This window comes from Sturnira hondurensis, unplaced genomic scaffold, assembly GCF_014824575.4.
Source record: "Sturnira hondurensis isolate 20B ecotype Veracruz unplaced genomic scaffold, ASM1482457v3 Scaffold0006496, whole genome shotgun sequence".
Taxonomy (NCBI): domain Eukaryota; kingdom Metazoa; phylum Chordata; class Mammalia; order Chiroptera; family Phyllostomidae; genus Sturnira; species Sturnira hondurensis.
The window spans coordinates 9,360,707-9,379,086 of NW_028079127.1; the positions used below are offsets into that span (position 1 = coordinate 9,360,707).

At 38.8% G+C, this 18,380-nt stretch overlaps 1 protein-coding gene across 1 annotated transcript in view; it reads right to left on the reverse strand.

Annotated features, from left to right (window-relative positions):
- Nucleotides 1-18,380, reverse strand: part of TRHDE (thyrotropin releasing hormone degrading enzyme) — a 389,993-nt gene that overhangs the window by 369,890 nt on the left and 1,723 nt on the right. The window contains exon 2 of the mRNA XM_037049432.1: nt 7,136-7,409. Within this exon, the coding sequence (XP_036905327.1) occupies nt 7,136-7,409 (274 nt within the window). The remainder of the gene's footprint in view (nt 1-7,135; nt 7,410-18,380) is intronic.

An 18,380-nucleotide genomic window follows, 5' to 3' on the forward strand; every position in this document is an offset into this window, starting at 1 on the left:
AATACAGAAAACTGGAAACCTTGGGCAGCAATATTCCGCCCTGTGAATCAAACAACAGAGGATGTGTGTCCACGGTGAAAGAGGAAAGCAAAGCAGACGCACTAACAAGAACCTGAAATAAGATTCCCGAGTTTCTCACAGTGCTCCAGGCCCACCTCTGACCTGAGATTCTTTGAGATGCCCCCATATCTTTCTAATAAATGTCCCTTTTTGCTTAAACTCAAATTGAGATTTTGTAACTTGATAGTAGAAAGAATGCTGACTAAAAAAATCTATACAACCAATTATAACAGCATAGGTCGTACATCCAAGAGACTGGCCAAAGCAAATGAAAATGCTCATTGGCTGAGAAGCCAATTCAGAATGCACAGGGAACATGGAGGGTGGCAACCACCAAGCTGTTATTAACTTAACCTTAGAATCACTCGACTCTTGGCTCTTTTGCTTCCCCTCATTTACTTTTTCTTTCATCTCTCATGAAGTACTACCAATTCTGCCTTTAAAATACCTTTCATATCTATACTATGCTATTTTTTAATTATAACTCCTCTAGTCCAGAGTTTCATAGCTAAATGGACCCCTTACTTATGCCTCCTCATATCCTCACATTGTGCCTGCTTTTCTCGGGCAGATTATAAAAAAATACGCATATCATGTTTCCAGGTTTTAAATTTCAGTGGCTCTTACTGTTAACTGAACAAAACCTTAAAATTTAGCCAGGCATCAAGCTCTTTAACAATCTAGTTTCCATCTACCTCTCAAGCATAAACATCACTACTCCCTTCTATGACTTCTGAATATCTCACCAATTTAATTGTCACCGTCAGAGGTAGTACAATATGTCAGGCACCGTGTTTATGATTTTATACATAAAGTCTCCTGTAATACTTATAATAACTGTGGTGGTTTTCAAGTACGTCCACAAAATCTCTGACAGTACTCCCATTGAAAGATGGGGTCTATGTTCTCTCTGCTGGAATCTGAGCCCACCTAAGTTTATAACTAACGAGATAACCCCAAAGTGGTACTGTTTAACTTCTGGGCTAGGTCAGAAATGTCACATCCACATATCAAGTCTCTACAGCTGTGACATCATAGAACAGAGATGGGTCATTCCCTGCTCTATACTCTTTGTACTCCAGATCCACAGAATTCATGAGCATAAAAAATGGTGACTTTTAGCCCCGGCTGGCATAGCTAAGTGGATTGAGCTCGGGCCTGCGAACCACACGATCAAGGTTCGATTTCCAGTCAGGGCACATGCCTGGGTTGCAGGCCAACTCCCAGCAGGGGACTCACGAGAGGCAACCACACATTGATGTTTCTCTCCCTCTCTCCTTCCCTTCCCCTTTAAAGACAAATAAATAAAATCTTTAAAAAAAAGTTAAAGTAAGGGATACCTAAAAGGGCAAATAATATATGAAATCAAATCATTTAAAGTGCAATTAGGCCTAAGAAAGTGTGAAATCAATATTATGAACAATTGAATAAGTAAGGTGTGGAGAGGAGGACCAATAAAATGGCACTGGTCGGGTCAGGATAGTGTGGAGTATAGAAAACAAAGTGGAGTCACTGGTGTCACTAAAGAGTGTTCCAGGCACAGCACTGAAAGTACCACCTGGCTTTTTCTCCAGCAATGAAAAGTGCAAAAAAGGACAGAAGAGTTTAAGAACAAACTGCCCAGTTTCCAATCAAAATTTAGAAAAAGTCCAGGACTTGCTGAGCTTGAAATTCAAACTTTTTCTTCATCCCAGCCTCTCCAGATGGCAACGGATTTTCAAAGTAAGAAACAGCCCCAGCAGGAAAAAAAATATACATCATTGTCAGGAAAACATGAACTAAAGATGAAACCAAGAATGTGACTCCAGAAACTTAAGACTTCAGACACACTTAAAATGATGTCCCACAGACATTCTCAAAAAGACAAAGGGCTTTCTGAGGATTGTAAAAGTGTGCCTCAGGAACACTCTCTGTTAAACAATAAAACATCTAAGAATGTTAAAGGCAAAAGCCTCAAGATAGACAAAGAGATCTGTGGGGATAGTTTTGTCTAATGGAATGGGTATAACTTGGCACATAGAAAGCCAACATTTTTATATAATTATAAATTATATACCTGCTTGGACTTAAAGCAACAGAGCCAATACAATAGAAAAATAAGACTTTGGACCCCCAACTTTTTACTGATAGAAAGCAAGCTCAGGAGGCTCTTAAATTGTAAACACAAACTACTTTTTAATTGGAGGAGAAAAGATGCCTTAAAAGACAAAACTAAGAGCCAAAATGATGGGGCCAATCTCCAGAAAGAAAACGCACAGGAAGCAACAATGAGTCATAATTAAGGAATTGCCAATATGTGCCCAGTTGTATTTCAAAACTGCTATGGGCCAGCGACTACTGTATCCTTTCATTTTCTCTATTCTTGAATGGAAATATCTAATGCAATAATCATATTCTCCTCTTACCATTGTCCCTTGGGGGAGAGGAGTAGGGATAGATCATTTATTTCCTCACTGCATAGGTCTTCAGAAAGAGAGAAGCCATGCCCAAGAAAACAATCCAAAGTAGTCTTATCTGCACCCAGATCTAAATTAGATGTTGAGATCCTGGACCTTAAACTTGAGTCTGACGCTATAATGAATCAGACTCATGGTGAGTGTATTTTGTATGTATAATGAATGTAAATGATTTGTACCCAGAGAGCAGACTGTATTGTTTTGAAAACAAGTCTACAAATTCTTTGACACTCCCCATCAAAAGGTCAGGTCCATGTTCTCATCTATCAAATCAGGACCAGGGTAGTGATTTACTTTTAACCGTTAAAAATCAGTAAAAGTGATGATGCTGTGAGACTTCTGAGGATAAGTCAAAAAGGGTCACATAGCTTTAACCTAGTTCTTTTGGGACATTCACCTTTCGAGCTATTTTACCATGTAAGAAGTCCAACCACCCTGAGGCCACCATGGTGTGAGTAAGTCCAGATTATGTTTAAAGGACACTTAGAAATGCAATTATGGACCAGCAGCCCAAGCTGACCTCACAGAAGACTGGCAAAACAACTACCAGACCCATTAGTGTAGACAGTCCAGGTGATTCTGGTCTCTTGTTGTCAAGTCACTCCCAATCGTCAAGTCTTCCCAACTGCGGTCCCTGGCTTTACTGAGAATAGACAGTATCCCACTGTGCCCTTCCAAATTCCTGACTCACAGAAACTTTTAGCACATTAAATGGTTGCTTTACACCATTAAATTCTGGAGTAGTTTATTACGCCATGATAGTAACTGAAACAAAATTATAAAGGAAGGATTCATACTTTAAGTTTTCAAACAAGAAAACCAGGATAAAGAGAAGTTAAGTAACTAATCAATGGCATAGAGAAGCAAAGGAAAACTTCTAAAACAAACCTATCTTATTCTAAAATACATGTTTATAACCATAAATCTATACTATTTCCCATAAATACCCCTATCTCTTTGTCTTATTAATACTCCCCCTGCTGAGGATCATATGCTCACATTCAGCTGCTTCTCCAAGGCAAAGCCATCATTCAGGGCCATATTAAGTTCTATCTCCCCCATGTAGTACGTGTCTAGTTATCCAAGTTATTCCTCTTGAAAACTGTCTTTGTTTTTTTACAACTGTCATTTGATAGTGAATGCTAGTAACACTAATTTACAATTAGTACATTCATTGCTTTTCCAATGCACATTCCTTGGCTGCTACCCTCTTGAATTATGTCCCTAGCCAAGGGTTGAAAATCCAAACATCCACAGAACAAAAGCAGGTAATGTACTATACTGCAGTGAACTAGATGCAAAGTTACAAAAGTGGTCCTGATTCAGTTATCCTGGGAAGCCAATGCCCCATGTAAATGGGCCAGCCACCACTCACCTACAGCATGCGTGTATCACCATCTGACATGTGATATATGTAGTTGTTTATTTTCACTGTGTCCTCATTAAGACATAAATTTTTTGAGAGCAGAAACCTTGTCTGCTTTGTTCTCTGCAATATCACCTGCACCCAAAACAATACCTGACACTCAGTCAATATATAGCTGTTGAAGGAGTAAATGAATGATCAAATACAGCCAAGCAGTAATGTGAATCCAGTGATCTTCCAATTTTCCAATAGAAGCCAGAAATAAATAACATTATGTGCAATCTCCCAATTTCTAAATGTCGTCAACTAATTATAAAAATTTTAAACCATGTTAGGGATCAGTAAACAAAACATGTCTGCAGGCATAGATTCAATCCAAAAGCTGCATTTGCAATCTTGGTACTAGAGGGATATAAGATTGTTTTTTATCTTTCTAATTACTTAGGCTAGTGCCTTGCAAAGTGTAGATAACTTGATAAGAAAATAATGACGACACTTCAAATATGCATACTTGGGGCACTGCTGCAATTCAGCTGTGTATTATTAAGATGCTACTCAAGTTGCTCTCTCATGTCCTGAAGGAAACTGCTTCAGACTCTGATCCAAAATGACCACCTGGACTTCACACAGCCCTCCCACCTCCAATATTTTAAAATCAAATCTCCACTTCTTCTAGTTGTTAAGAGTTGAGAAATGCCAGTCCCATGTGCTCCCAGTAACAGAGAGGGAAGGCAGTGCAAAGAAAATAGATTGGATTTCCAACAGATGACAGAAAAAGAGGACCAGGCTTTAGCCATATTTCCACAGTTGATAAGTAAGGGCTCCCAATGGCAATAGTGTTTTCCTTTTTAAAATTCTTAGTATTTTTAAATTATACAATCTAACATTTTACTTCAGTTGATCTTTCAATGTTCTCTAGTAGCTTGCTTTATCTTTCTTACATAAAAATTATTAAGGAGGAATTTTAAAATGTTTACTAATTACTTAGATTCTTAACTCTAATACAAAGTCATGTCTAAATAATTAAAGTGTGTCTGGGTCACTCGAACTTGGGTCACTTTGCAGCCAGCATAATTGTGAAGGGCTGAGAACACTTCTAGGAAAATATACTTGGAAAAAACATTTCCATTGTACCCTGTGCTGTTAGCTGACCCAAAGCAAGTCAATCATCATCTTTCGAAGACGTAAAAGGAAATGAGATGTCTTGTGTTCCTTTTCTGTGTGTGGTCCAATGTGTTCAGCCTGCAAACATCCAGACATCAAAAATATCCGAGGAATTCAACAGATCAAAAGAGTAAAATGCCATCCAGTCCTCTATAGCCAGCATTTGGGAAGTTCTTTTAATGATTTTCTACGTGAATTCACAATTTGTAGTTCTTCAATAATGGCATGAATTTTTTATGCAGGCAGATTTTTTTTTAAATAGGAGCAATTCCACAGCAATTTCAATGGAAAGTAATAGTGAGAAAAATGTATTTAGCCAACCTATTTTTCAAAATTTAGGTTATTATAGACCTATGAACTTCCTACAGAATAAGGATGTAGATTTCTTTCACTCCTTTTGTTATGTTCAAGCAACACTGAATATGATGGCCATTGGATGGAGACAATCATCACCCAAATTCTGCTATGGACACCCAAGTGCAATGGTGAAACAGAGCTCCTGGGGTAAAAGGTGGAAAAGCTCAAGTTTGAAATCAGAGCAATAGAGGCTTGACTTGTGGCTCTACCACTTGCTTACTCTGTGACCCTGGGAGAGTTACTGAACCTCTCTAAGCCTCAGTGTGCTCATCTGCACAAGGGGAATTATTATAATACCTGGCTTTAGAATTTGACACAAAAATTAAAATTAATGCATATTTCTTGTGTAAGCCATTGAAATGAGAAGGAAGTTAGTAATAGCACGGCTGATGTAGCTTCATTGATGCAATGCTATCGCATGTCAAAAGTGCCTGGAACACTATGGTGTCACAACCAGTAGCTCTCATAGAAGGTCCAGTTGATTCTTATTATAAATTGAACACAGATGGTAATTCTCCAGACTTCCTGTATACTGCCCCTTCCTCGGAACGTATTTTTATACATTTGGGTGTTATGGCCTAAAAGAAGCTTTATACCATACAGAAATTCTAGCACATTGGCAGAACTTATGTACAAAAACGTTCACTGGAGCATTGGTGTTAATCATTGAAAGTCAGAAAAATTAAAATGTTCATCTAGAGGGGGATGATACATTTTGATGGATTCACTCAACCACTCTATTCAGACAAACCACCAAAACATAACTTTAAGCAAAATATAAAACGAAATAAAAAGTAAGTTGCAGGATGATATCTATAAGATAAGACCATTTAGCCCTGGCTGGCGTAGCTCAGTGGATTGAGCGTGGGCCTGCAAACCAAAGGATCATGGTTCGATTTCTAGTCAGGGCACGTGCCTGGGTTGCAGGCCAGTTCCCAGCAGGGGACTCACGAGAGGCAACCATACATTGATGTTTCTCTCCTTCTCTCCTCCCCTTCCCCTCTAAAGATAAATAAATGAAAAATATTTTTTTAAAAAAGATAAGACCATTTATATATATGAAATTTTAAAGCATGACATGTGTTATAAGTGGATATATACATACTTACTAAATGCAAAACAACATACATGGAAATGGCAAATACCAAATTCGATGATTATCTCTAAGGAAAAGGGAAAGGCATACGATCAGGCAGGGGTACACAGAAAGCTTCAACTCAATGCAGTATTGAATTGAAGTACTTCACTTTTTTTTTACTTGAAGTAAAAAGTGCAGTGTTTTACTTTTTTGAAAATTAATTAGACTGAAGCAAAGACAGTAAAATGTTTGTATTCTGTAGAGCTGCTGGCAGGTATACAGAGTGTGCTATGTCATTCTCTACATTTTCTGTATATTTGAACTGTTTCATAATAAAAAGAAGCAACTTTCTCGGTCACATAAATAGAAACAGGCAATTTCCCCAAACAACAGTTATTGCAGAGACAGTCAGGAGATGAAGAAAGAGAGATGACAGGGTGGGGGAGGTGGTTAAAGGAATACGTGGGCTGGGTATAGAAGAGACATTCCTATCCAACTCCCTGAAACTTGGAAGCTAGTGTTTCTCTCAAGGGTTAGGTAAAAAGTTCAACCAGACGAATGGGAAGAGCATAGGAATAAGTCAGTGTCAATCCAGAAGTCAGATTAGTCCACAGAGTGTGCATAATCCAAAAACATTAAGTTTAAAATACTTACTACAACCCCACTCTTGGTGATAGTTTCTCTGTACGTGAAGTTGCAGATAGCCCAGGCTAAATAATACGTGGACATGAGAGGGGTCTGTGAGAAGTGATCCGTCACCCATCCATCTTCCTCAAACACGGACGTTTCCACTGGCATATTGGATAAAGACAAATAGGTGGCTTGGTGCTTGATGCTGATTTTAAAAGTAGCCTTGTAGATGGGCTCATCAAAGCAAGGGAACGCCTTTCTGGCATGTGTGGGTGAAAACTGAGTCACACCAAGGAATCTGGAAGACAGAACATGACATTCCCAATTACGCGTATGGCTTCAGTTATGCCCACTTTGCGTGCTTCTGCTGATCACGGAGTTTCACAAACCTGCAAGGTACTTTTCATTTCTGAACCAAACTTGAGTTCATGGACAGCATAAAAACACGACACACATATATTTCCCCAATAATAAAGGTTCTTCAGGGAAGTCTCTGTCTCGGTTAAAATCAATTCTCTAAACCCAAAGTAGGGCCTGTTAGACAAAACGTTACAGTCTGTAAGAAAACCACTCAGTGGCATCACATGAGCAAACATTGGAAAATAATCTCTTTTTTGGGGCATGCCTCGCTTTCTTCCCCAAAGCTATACAACATTTAAAGTCAGTAAATGAAAACCCAGAAGTTGTCATCAGATGCATAGACCATCACTGGGAAACATCTTTACCCTCAAATTTCATCAAGATAGGACCTGATGTTATTTAGAAAAAAGGCTCTGAAAGCTGACAAAACTTGGTCTGAATTCTAGCTCTACAACATTCTTAGCCATATCACCCTATACAATTATTACATTTCCCTAAGGTGTAGTTGTTCATTGCTCAATAGAAAATAATCAAGCTTAACTCAAAAAGAAAGTGTTGGTAAAGCTTCAGGGAGAAATAAAGAGAATGTAAAGCACCTATCTCAGCGAACAGAAGAATAGCACCCAGTAGGCAGTTAATAAATAGCAGCCAGTGAAAAAATGGCAGCCACTGATTCACAGTATCTCCAACCCTTCTTAGAGGACTGTAACCGGTTCACATAGAGTAATCCAGACCCCACTGGTGTTTACCACTCATAATATATGCTTATTATATTATGTCATGTAAATGTAATAAATACCTACATAATAAACCTGTTAATATGTGTTCATATATACATGTATAAATTTTTGGTATTATATACAAGAAATCTATTTAATGCCCTCAAGGTCTCAGATCAAGCTGCAAAGTTGCTTACTAAAGCTAACTAGAAGCAACTTCAGTTTTTTTCACAGCATGGTTACAAATGAAAAGGTTCATATGAAGTATTTTTAACTTAAGAAGGTCATTCTTTATGAAAACAATCACGACAAAAGTTATTTTTTTTAGTAGTACTAGTTGCAAAACTTGATACAAGGCAAGTCAATATCAGACTCTTTATAAAACATTACTAAGTTCTAAAGTCATTCATTTAAAAAACTGTTTCTCCCCCAAGTAATTCTGCCACCCTCCTTTCTCCATCATCCAAGGTATATACATGGTTAATCTAACATGGCACGCTTTCCCACTAAGCCTGAACTTGACCTCAAAATTATTCTCAGCACAGCACTTCAGGCAACTACCACCAATCAGTAGGTGCTGATGTGTATATTGAATCTTATCGGCTGTCCTTGGCTCAAACCATGAGGTGCAAATGTTTAGGCCATTTTAAAATTATGAAGCTTACGTTTCTCATTGAGGGCCTACCTTTTTGAAGCTTACTTTTCAAATAGAGTAAAAAAGACATTTTAAAGATTACTTGTATGCTGGCTCTCAGAGAGAAGGTTTTTGAGAGTTATCTCGAAAACAGTACTGGGCTGCCACACACCAGGCTGGGGTAAATCACTTAACTGCCTGGGCTTACTTTTTCATTAGTAGAAGGAAAACAATAATATTTTCTAGGCCTTCCTTACAAAGCTGTCGAGATGATAAAATCGGATAATATATAGGAAAGAAGTTTTAACTATAAATCTTCAGACAAATATAAGGTTAAAGTTGGAAGCAATCTTAGAAACAAATTGTCCAGCTCTCATAAATTTCTAAAAAGAAAAAATAGCTCCAGTAAAGTTAAGTGGTTTGTCCAAAGTGTCACAGGCAATTAGCGCAGAGCTGGGTCTACAATTCACATTTTCTGTGTCTAAGTGAAAGGTACCTACATTTCAAATACAGTAAAATTAGTCTTTAGCCATAATTGATAAACAATGTTATAATTCAACTGTTGGTAATTAAAGTTCCTTCCTAATTTGCCAGAATGGTAGTAATATTTTTCTTACAGTTTTTACTGATAATAACATAATTGTTGCTTAATGAAATGTCAGTACCTTTTAGTTAAAATGCACCCATTCACAATTTTTTCATCACATACTTTTTTCTTATAGAATATTCTTGAATCTTACCTTTCAATCTTATTAATTGTCCACTGAGCTTGATATTTCTCTACTGAAGCTACTTAAAAGATACCTATAAGATTTCATATATGAAAAGAAAGTGTTCCCTTTTAATTTTAAAGTATCTGAGAACTCCAATTCTAGTCATTGAACAATTAGATATTGTCTGCTATATGTAAATCCTTCATTATTAGGTACATGGTAATTATTTTTTATTGTTATTCAAGTACAGTTGTCTCCATTCCCCCACCCCTGCCCCCGGCCCCACCCATCCCTGCCTCCCACCCATGAACCTACCCTCTTTGGCTTTGCCCATGTGTCCTTTATACACGCTCCCTAAGGACCCTTCCCCTAGATTTCCCCATTAGCCCTCTCCCCCTTACTGTCAGTTTGTTCTTTATTTCAATGTCTCTGGATATATTTTGCTTGCTAATTATTTTGTAGGTAAGCTTCCTTTTTATTTTTAAAAAAGATATAATCATTTTGTTCTTAAGTTCTTTGCAATATAATTGAAAAGAATATCTATATTTATATATTCTAATACTACTAATACTGGGACAAAAGTTCTACCAAGGTTCAACAGAGTGGTTCCAATTAGAATGCATTAGTCATTATGTAAAAATGAAAGGTGTCTTTGGCATTAAGTAATTAGTGGGCAGGAATTTATTAGATATAGAAATTCTTTTTTTTTTTTTAAGATTTTATTTATTTATCTTTAGAGGGGAAGGGAAGGAGAGAGAGAGAGAAACAACAATGTATGGTTGCCTTTCGTGCGTCCCCTGCTGGGAATTGGCCTGCAGGGAACTGGCCTGCAACCCAGGCATGTGCCCTGACTGGGAATCGAACCGCGATCCTCTGGTTCGCAGGCCCGTGCTCAATCCACTGAGCTACACCAGCCAGGGTCTAGATATAGAAATTCTAAATACCTTTGGGCTAGTGAGAAATTAATAACCAAATATTTATGCAGAAGAATAATTTTGTGCAGTCTCTTTTTGCCTTATGTAGTAAGTAACTATGTTAGGAAAGCCAGAAATATAAATAACTGATTCTCAGGGCTGAAAGGGACTGTAGAAATCACTTAGTGCCTTTTTCTGCAATTAATATTCTTAATGAAATTATACATACAGTATATATCTATGCACAGAGGGCCAACATATATTCTGATAATGTCTAAATGAGAAAATACCAATTTCACAGTCTGGCACCTAAGGACGATTGTAATTGAATTTCAATTTAGTATTTAGGAAATCAAAAAAAAATGTCCCTTGGTAAAGAAGAGCAGTAGGACTAGATTACATTTAAGGTCTTTCCCAAGCTTGAGATCATATAACTGAAAAAATTAGAAATAAAATATCCCCTGAATTTGATGAGGCTTTTTTAATGTTAATTACACTACCACTAAGTAGCTTTCTACTATAAGTTCTATATTTCATGTGCCTCTCTTAATCATTTTCTGAGTGTTTCTTACTGAAGAAAAAGAAATATCTTTGCTTTCTTCCCTCAAGGAGTTTATACTCTAAATACAAGACATTAAATATCTACCTAAAGAGGCATCACACACAAATCCGTGACTAAGAGGGAACTGTATGAAGAAATTACATTCTCCTTCAGCAGGCTTTCCCAGTCTCGGCACTGCTACACTGTAGGGTGGGTGATGTTCCTTGTCCAAGGCCGGCCTGTGCACCACAGGGTGTTCAGCAGCAGCACCCCTGCCCTCTAGCACCAGATGCCACTAGCACCACCTTTCCCCAGCTGTGACAACCAAAATGTCCCCAGATACCGCAAATGTGCCCTGGGGGACAAAACTGACCCAGGTGAGAACTACCAGTCTATAGAATGGAAGAAAGTCTGCATGGAGGAAGAAACGGAAGAGTTGGTCATGAAGCCTGGGGAGTATTTTAAGGGTCAGAGAGGGATGGAGCGGGGAGCACACTGACAATGGACAGCACAGAAGGAAGACTTTACAACAGCTTTGCCTCACATATTAGGCTAATGCCCCTGTCTGCTGTCTTACAGAGATTCTGGTTTTATCAGATCTCACAGCCCATCTCTAACCCCTCTCTCGCCCCTGTTACTCTCCTTTCTAACAAAGAGATCTAATTTCAGACTATGTACCCACAAGTCTTTGGTTTCAAAAATATAATCCTTTCTTCTCTCCATATATTTTAGGGGTACCTTCGCTGGTGAGGTAAGACTTCTTTTCTGACTACTATCATTAAAAACCAAAGAAAGCTCTAGAGAGGTGATTTGGAGTAGAAAATAATGAGTTTGCATTTGAGCAAATTTGAAGTGAGTCTGAGGTAGTAGAAGAAATGTTTTAAAATGAAAAATAGAAAACATTTTAATATATCATATGGATATTAAATACATACACAAATTCAACGAGAAGTAAAATAAAACATCAAGAGGCAGAAGTTAATAGGGACAAGTATTTTGTTGGGTTGTTTTTTTGTTTTTGTTTTTGTTTTGTTTTCTTAAACAAAATCATGTTTATCTTTTAATGAATCTATTACCATTTAAAAAGTCCACTTCCAAAAGTGACATCTGGAAGTGTCATTCCAAGAATGCCACTTTGGCATAACTAGAGAAATATGACTAACATACCTGCATTTTAATTCTCTTCTAAAGTAAATTACTTGATTTCTTAACAACTTGTCTATTTGACATTTTGGTTCAGCTAAGGAGAGCTTAAAGCTCTCTGTTGTCTCTAAAGGATATAGAGAATTGATTTCTTCTTATTTCTGCGGAAGTTCACTAGGCAAGCTACTTGTATCGAGTCATTATGATAAGATTCAGCAGAAGTAATGCATTAATGTCAGTTAATATTGCCAACAAATTACAGTATGTGATACAGAACAGTTTCTGTTCCATTATTTTCCGTTTGCCTTTTCATAAAGTTAGATTACACAGTAGAAACAGACATTTGCATAGCACCGTTAGCATTAAAAATTGATTCATGACATTTCCCTGCGGAACCCACCAAAACCAAGAGAACCTCAGACACGGTGTGGCGTTTTTCAGAGGTTTCCGTTTTGGCCACTTCTAAGCATACCACATATACAGCACAGTGAAAAATGATCTTTGAACTTGCTCCTGTTGAAATAGCAAACTGCCTAGCATTGTCATCGCTTAAGACTAGTGATAAGAACTCCCAAGATCTAAAGAAAAGTCCTAGTGGGCCATCTAGTTACTATCCAACTGTTGCAGTAAATAGACTCAGTTACAAGGTCGTGGAAGTTACACCTGTCCCATTTAAAGTTCAGGCTGTTCATCAAAATGCAAATTATTACTCAGTGACAAAGTGTTTTAAGTCAAAAAGCGTGTTGGTTAGACTGTGTGTTTTTATGTACTTCAATGAGTCATTAAACCTCTGCCATTTCAGGAGAAAAGTATTCCTGCTGAATATTCAGTGCTATAAGCAAGCGTGGAGCCTGCTTTTTTAAATAACCATTCTAGTAAGCTAAAAACGTAATGCAATAATGCCAGCAATATGTATGTAGGAAGTGGTGCATGTGTGAATAATCGTGTTATAAAAACAGAGCACAATATTCATAATTGTTTTCCTATTTATGTACTAAATACTCTTATCAAAAAATGAGTACTGAGTATTTGATCACCATTGATGAAGAGTATTATGAATACATAGCATTACTGTCCTGGGCCATCATATTAGGTATTCATACGAACAAATAAACTAGTGTCTGAGCCTCATTTGTTTAATATCGGAAACAGGCAAAGCCTTATGTAAGGATTTAAAAGTACTGCTACTGTCAGAATGCAAACTCAGTCTTGAGAACAACATCCAATGACTGGTGTGATTTTCCCTTGGTACTCGGGATTTTCCTGCCTGCTGCACTGGCTTCCGGTGACAAGGGAAGGACCCTCTGGCCCATCAGTCGTTGGTTTCTGCCATTCTCTCTGCTGGTAGAAAGAAGTGCCATAATCAGAGGACCGTCCGCCCCGCTGCTTCCCATTCTCTTCCTGCTCCCTCAGCCCTCTCCATCCCTCAGTGTCTGAACCAAGCATGGGCGTCGTCTAGCTATGAAATACCACGGCCTTTCTCTTCACTCTCTTCTTCAGGGCGAAGGGGCTCTGTTCCCTCCTCTCTCTGTCTTTTGAACTCCACTTCGGGGGCATGACAAACAGCAGTGGAAGGAATGTCCACAGTGACTGCTGCAGCTAAGGGGAAACCCCAGGACAATACATTGACTCTACACAACCTCGTGTGAGTCCAAATAGTAGCGCTCCAGCCATGGAATAATATAATATTAACACCCACCACAGTGCTTATCAGTTGTCAGACCCTGCTCTCAGCCCCTGATTTCTTAACTAGGTAATCCTCACAACAACCCTATGCAATGAGTTACCATTACCACCGGTTTTCAGAGGAGAACACCGGACCCAGAACAATCAGGACACTTGGGCAAGGTCATAAGGATTATCAGTGGCAAAATCAAAACACGAACCCAGGCAGTCTGGCTCCAGAGTCCCTGAACACACTAAACATACATACACTTTCCGTCCAGCAACACAACCAAAAGTCGCTTGAACATATTCTTAAAAGGGATGAAAAGCAACCAACGACAGTAATGTTAAAACTCCATTCTTTTTTCATCCTCTGATTTTTTAGTTTGTTTGTTTGAGGAAAGATCTCAATAATCAAACTAAAACTTCACCCTGAGAGTGAACCCAGGTCTGCACAGGGAGGATTGCATCAACCCTGCCTTGCACAGCACAGTCAGAGCTCCTTAAACCCCGGGGCCACTCAGGCATTTGGAGACTGCGAAGGCGCACCCGGAGTCAGGTGCACGGGGTGTGAGCCTGGGGCCCTTCACCCCAATCCAGCCCCACCCAGCTTGATAATCTTATTCCCCCCTCCCAGCCCAGCCACCACCATCTAGCTGGGCCTGTATGTGGATCAGTTCATATTTTCCTGGAAACTGAAAAAGGCAGAGAGTATGTTTCACTTTTATAGCCTCTTGAAGTCTATGTGTTAATAGTAAGATTCTGCCTGTTGGAGAAAGCATCCACTCTCTAGTGGCAAAAAGCAGGATTGCATGAGACTTCGAAAAACTCTGGAGGAACCGTCAGTATTGTACATCTGAAAGGATGTAAAGGGTACGCAAAAATTGGAAAAATTAAACACTGATAGCAATCATGATGAGTCACATTGGTGGCCCAGAGAATGAACGTGGGGATGCTCTTCCTTACAGACAATGAAGCACTTCTTCATGGAAAACAAGTTATTTCTTCCCCACTCTTTTTATACCATTCTTTGTAGTCACGCTTAAATACGTGAGTCCTATTTTTGTAGTCTTACCAACCAAACGTTCCTATCTCCCAGCAAACCTAAACCGTTGCTCGGCACTGTTACCTCAAACCCATCCACGTACACAGTGGCAAAATTTGGTTTAAGGAAATACACGGGTTGTGCAGACCGAACAGATGCAAGAGAACCAGTCACAGGTCCACCTCTGCTTGAAAGCTATCCAGAGCAAACAGGCCAGATTTGCCGTTGCTTTGAGTAAATAAAAATATGGGCAAACTAATTTAACTCTTTTAGAGAAACTGTATACTTTATTACTATCCAGGGCGATCCAATCCAATGGTACTGTGGAAAAAACATGGCAAGACAAACGCTGATTTGGATTTTCCTCCCTGAATCAGTCATTAAATAGTCAAACTTAAAAAAATTTTTTTCAAAAATTGGTGGTGGCATTTTTGAATTGTAACCAAAATCTGGCAGTACTGGACTCAGTTTGGCCATATGGTTACATGTGCCTAACAGGAAAACAATGAGCTAAATCCACTAAGGAATCCTATTAAAAAGTTTTCACAGAAATAAATGATTCTCACAGATTTTTTAGTTCAGAGCCTTATATAGGAGACCAAAAGCTATATAGACCAACTTGTTCCTGTAAAGCTCTCCTCATCAGAGTGACTGAAAGAAATGAAGTTTCTTACAACATGTAAGCAATGTGGTGCTTTTCTTGCTTTTATGAAATATCATGATTATCAATTCATTCCAGAAAAAGGACAGGGCATCAAACCATGCATACTAATACCACAAAATATCAAATGTCTACCCCTAAAACCTTCTCTACTCTCCACACGATTTTTTGCAGCTCTTTTTGAGAACTGCAATGTTATTTTTCCATTTTACTTGGAGATCACGGTTTCTCTCTAAATAATCTTTGATAGAAAAAGACCTATTTTTATTCTGTCTCCTGGCACTGTGGCACATTGGAGACCCAATCAAAGTTTCTCAAAGAAAAACGGTCTCCCTTATGAAAGTGAATAAAATGTTCATTTAGTTTGGGTAAATCTCCTCTTTCAATCCGACCATCTGGATCTAAATTAAGGTACCCAACGTTGAACGTGGGTGTGCTTACCATCTGGCTACCCAAAAGCAGCAATTACTTCAGGTAAATGAACAGCTTCCCTAATTCTGAGCAAGTATATTCTACTACAGAATACTACGGCATAAATACACTTCCAATTGAGGGAAAGGTGACTACGTGTTCCACCCGATGGAGATAATTTACGGCTGTGTGTAAACATTTCAAATTGAAGAGAATTGATCTGTTTGCAATATTCAACAAGTGAGGAATTTTCCCTTTGGCCAAATGACCAACAGAAAGCAGAGGGTATGCCCAAAGCAGAGGAACTCTGGGTCATTCAGTGGGGAGTTGGTCTTCCACCCCCTCTCAGCTGGAGTTATGGGAACCGAGAAACGTTAAGCTGTCCCTGCAGGACAAAACCAAGCCCCCTCCAACGCCTCACAGGGGGTAAAACCTTCCAGCGTTCAAAAGCACATGGTGAAATCTAATTTTCCTGCCCTCATCCAGATTGTTTCTCTCGACCTCTCAAGAGTGAGTTGAAGAACCAGACTGACTGGGATAGTAATGAGTTGTTTCCGTGTAGGCTAAGGGAACTGAACTGTAGTTTTCTCTTCTAAATACTTCAAGTTGCTTAATGTGACTCCCCACTGGCAGATTAAATATCTATTTTCATTACAGAAATTATCTGATAATTAAATTTGCAAAAATTATGACAAACTAAAAACCAAGATATTTAACCACTAATCAAATGGAAATCCTGAGTTTGTATTGATGTCCTTTTGGAAAGAGTGTTATAAAATGTCAATTTACATTGCGCTTTGGGGATAAAAAACACCACCAATCCAAGTCCAACTTTGGCTGAGTTCCTGATATTGGCATGTTTAAAAATTCCCCAAGTCGCTACAGTAATAACAACAACAATGCAAAGGTTAATACATATAATGTTGGCATAATTGTGAAAGTTTATTCTATTTCCTTGGCCTCATCAACTCCAGGTAGCAACATCCACGAAATTATATTCACTCTGCTATTCAAGTGGTGGATAAAAAGAGAAACAAAAACATAGCCTCATATGCACTAGGTTAAACTTTCGACCAAGTTATTAACATCTTTGGAGAAAACTGAAGAAGAGAGTTTGAACACAAATACACTCCAGGAGGACAAGAAATCAGTTAGGAGTCAGGCAGAAACCTCTGGTCTTTCTTAAGGATTCTGTTAATTTGAAAGCACTGACCAAAACAAGCTCAGTTCCACCAAATATATTTTGGCATGGCTCAAAAAACAGGATTTGTGGAAAACATTTATTTCACCACGAATTTATCGGTAATGATATGCAACTTCCACTGCTGACATTTTGATACAACAAGCTTGTTTCTAAACGTAACGTGAAAGTTTGCCTTCTATGTCTTTCCCCCATATTTGACATGGGGGAAAATATTATTAATCTGTATTCACTAGAATAAGTTGGAAGGAGTGGTGGACGGGGGTTTAAATTGTCCACAGCTGACCTTAGGAGAATGGACAAGGTATACATTCACTTACAGATTTTAACTACCATACAACTACTCACTTTGGGCATTTTATTTATATGAGGTTACTCCCTAGTACTCTATAAATAATAAAACGTTTGTGTTCTCCCATAACACACTAAAATTTCCCCAGCCTCTTACATATTAACTTCTTCATAAAGTTTGCAGGCAACACGAGCCCTGGTGCAGGGATCAAAACACCAAAGTTCAAGTCCCAGCTGTCTACCGACAAGCCTGCTGACCTCAAGAACCCTGTGCTACTCAGAGCCCCAGTTTCCGCAGGTGTGAGAGTGGCTGGAGAACAGAGGAGGGGTGACCAGTGGCACCATTAACTAATTTCCCACCTGCCTCTGCTTCTAAGGTTGTCAATTTCATTTCTTTGTTCATTCTTGTTCTTTGTCAGTCATATAGTCACTTAATCAGTTATTTTAAAAGCAAGGGGCCACAGCAAAAAGCCATAAAAACTTTTTTATTCATTCAGCGATATGCTTGAAAGCTTAGTACCACCAACACTCATAGCAGCTGGCGTTTATGGTGGACACTCTAAATGCCAGATACAGGGTTAAGTGACATGCAATGCACTAGCCCATGGACACCTGCAACAATCCCGTGAGGATAATATCATTATTATCATGCCCAAATTGAAACTAAACATATGAGCTCTGGGGTCAAACTCCCTGCTTCGTGAGTTCACCTGTGTTAAGTTACGTCCCTGTTCCTTCTTTCCTCTACCCGTTCAACTGAGAGCACCTGCACCACTGGGTTCTTGCAACAATGAGTTAATAGACGCTGCTCGGTAAGCACTGGAGGCAGCCATCGTCAGGACAGGAACAGGGTTCTGTGGGACTCCCAGGTCTGAGCTCTGAACAAGTGGGGAGAAGAACCACAGGCTCTCAAAAAATAAAAAGCAGGGTACCGCCCAAATCTAAAAACCATCAAGACACCCACGAACATG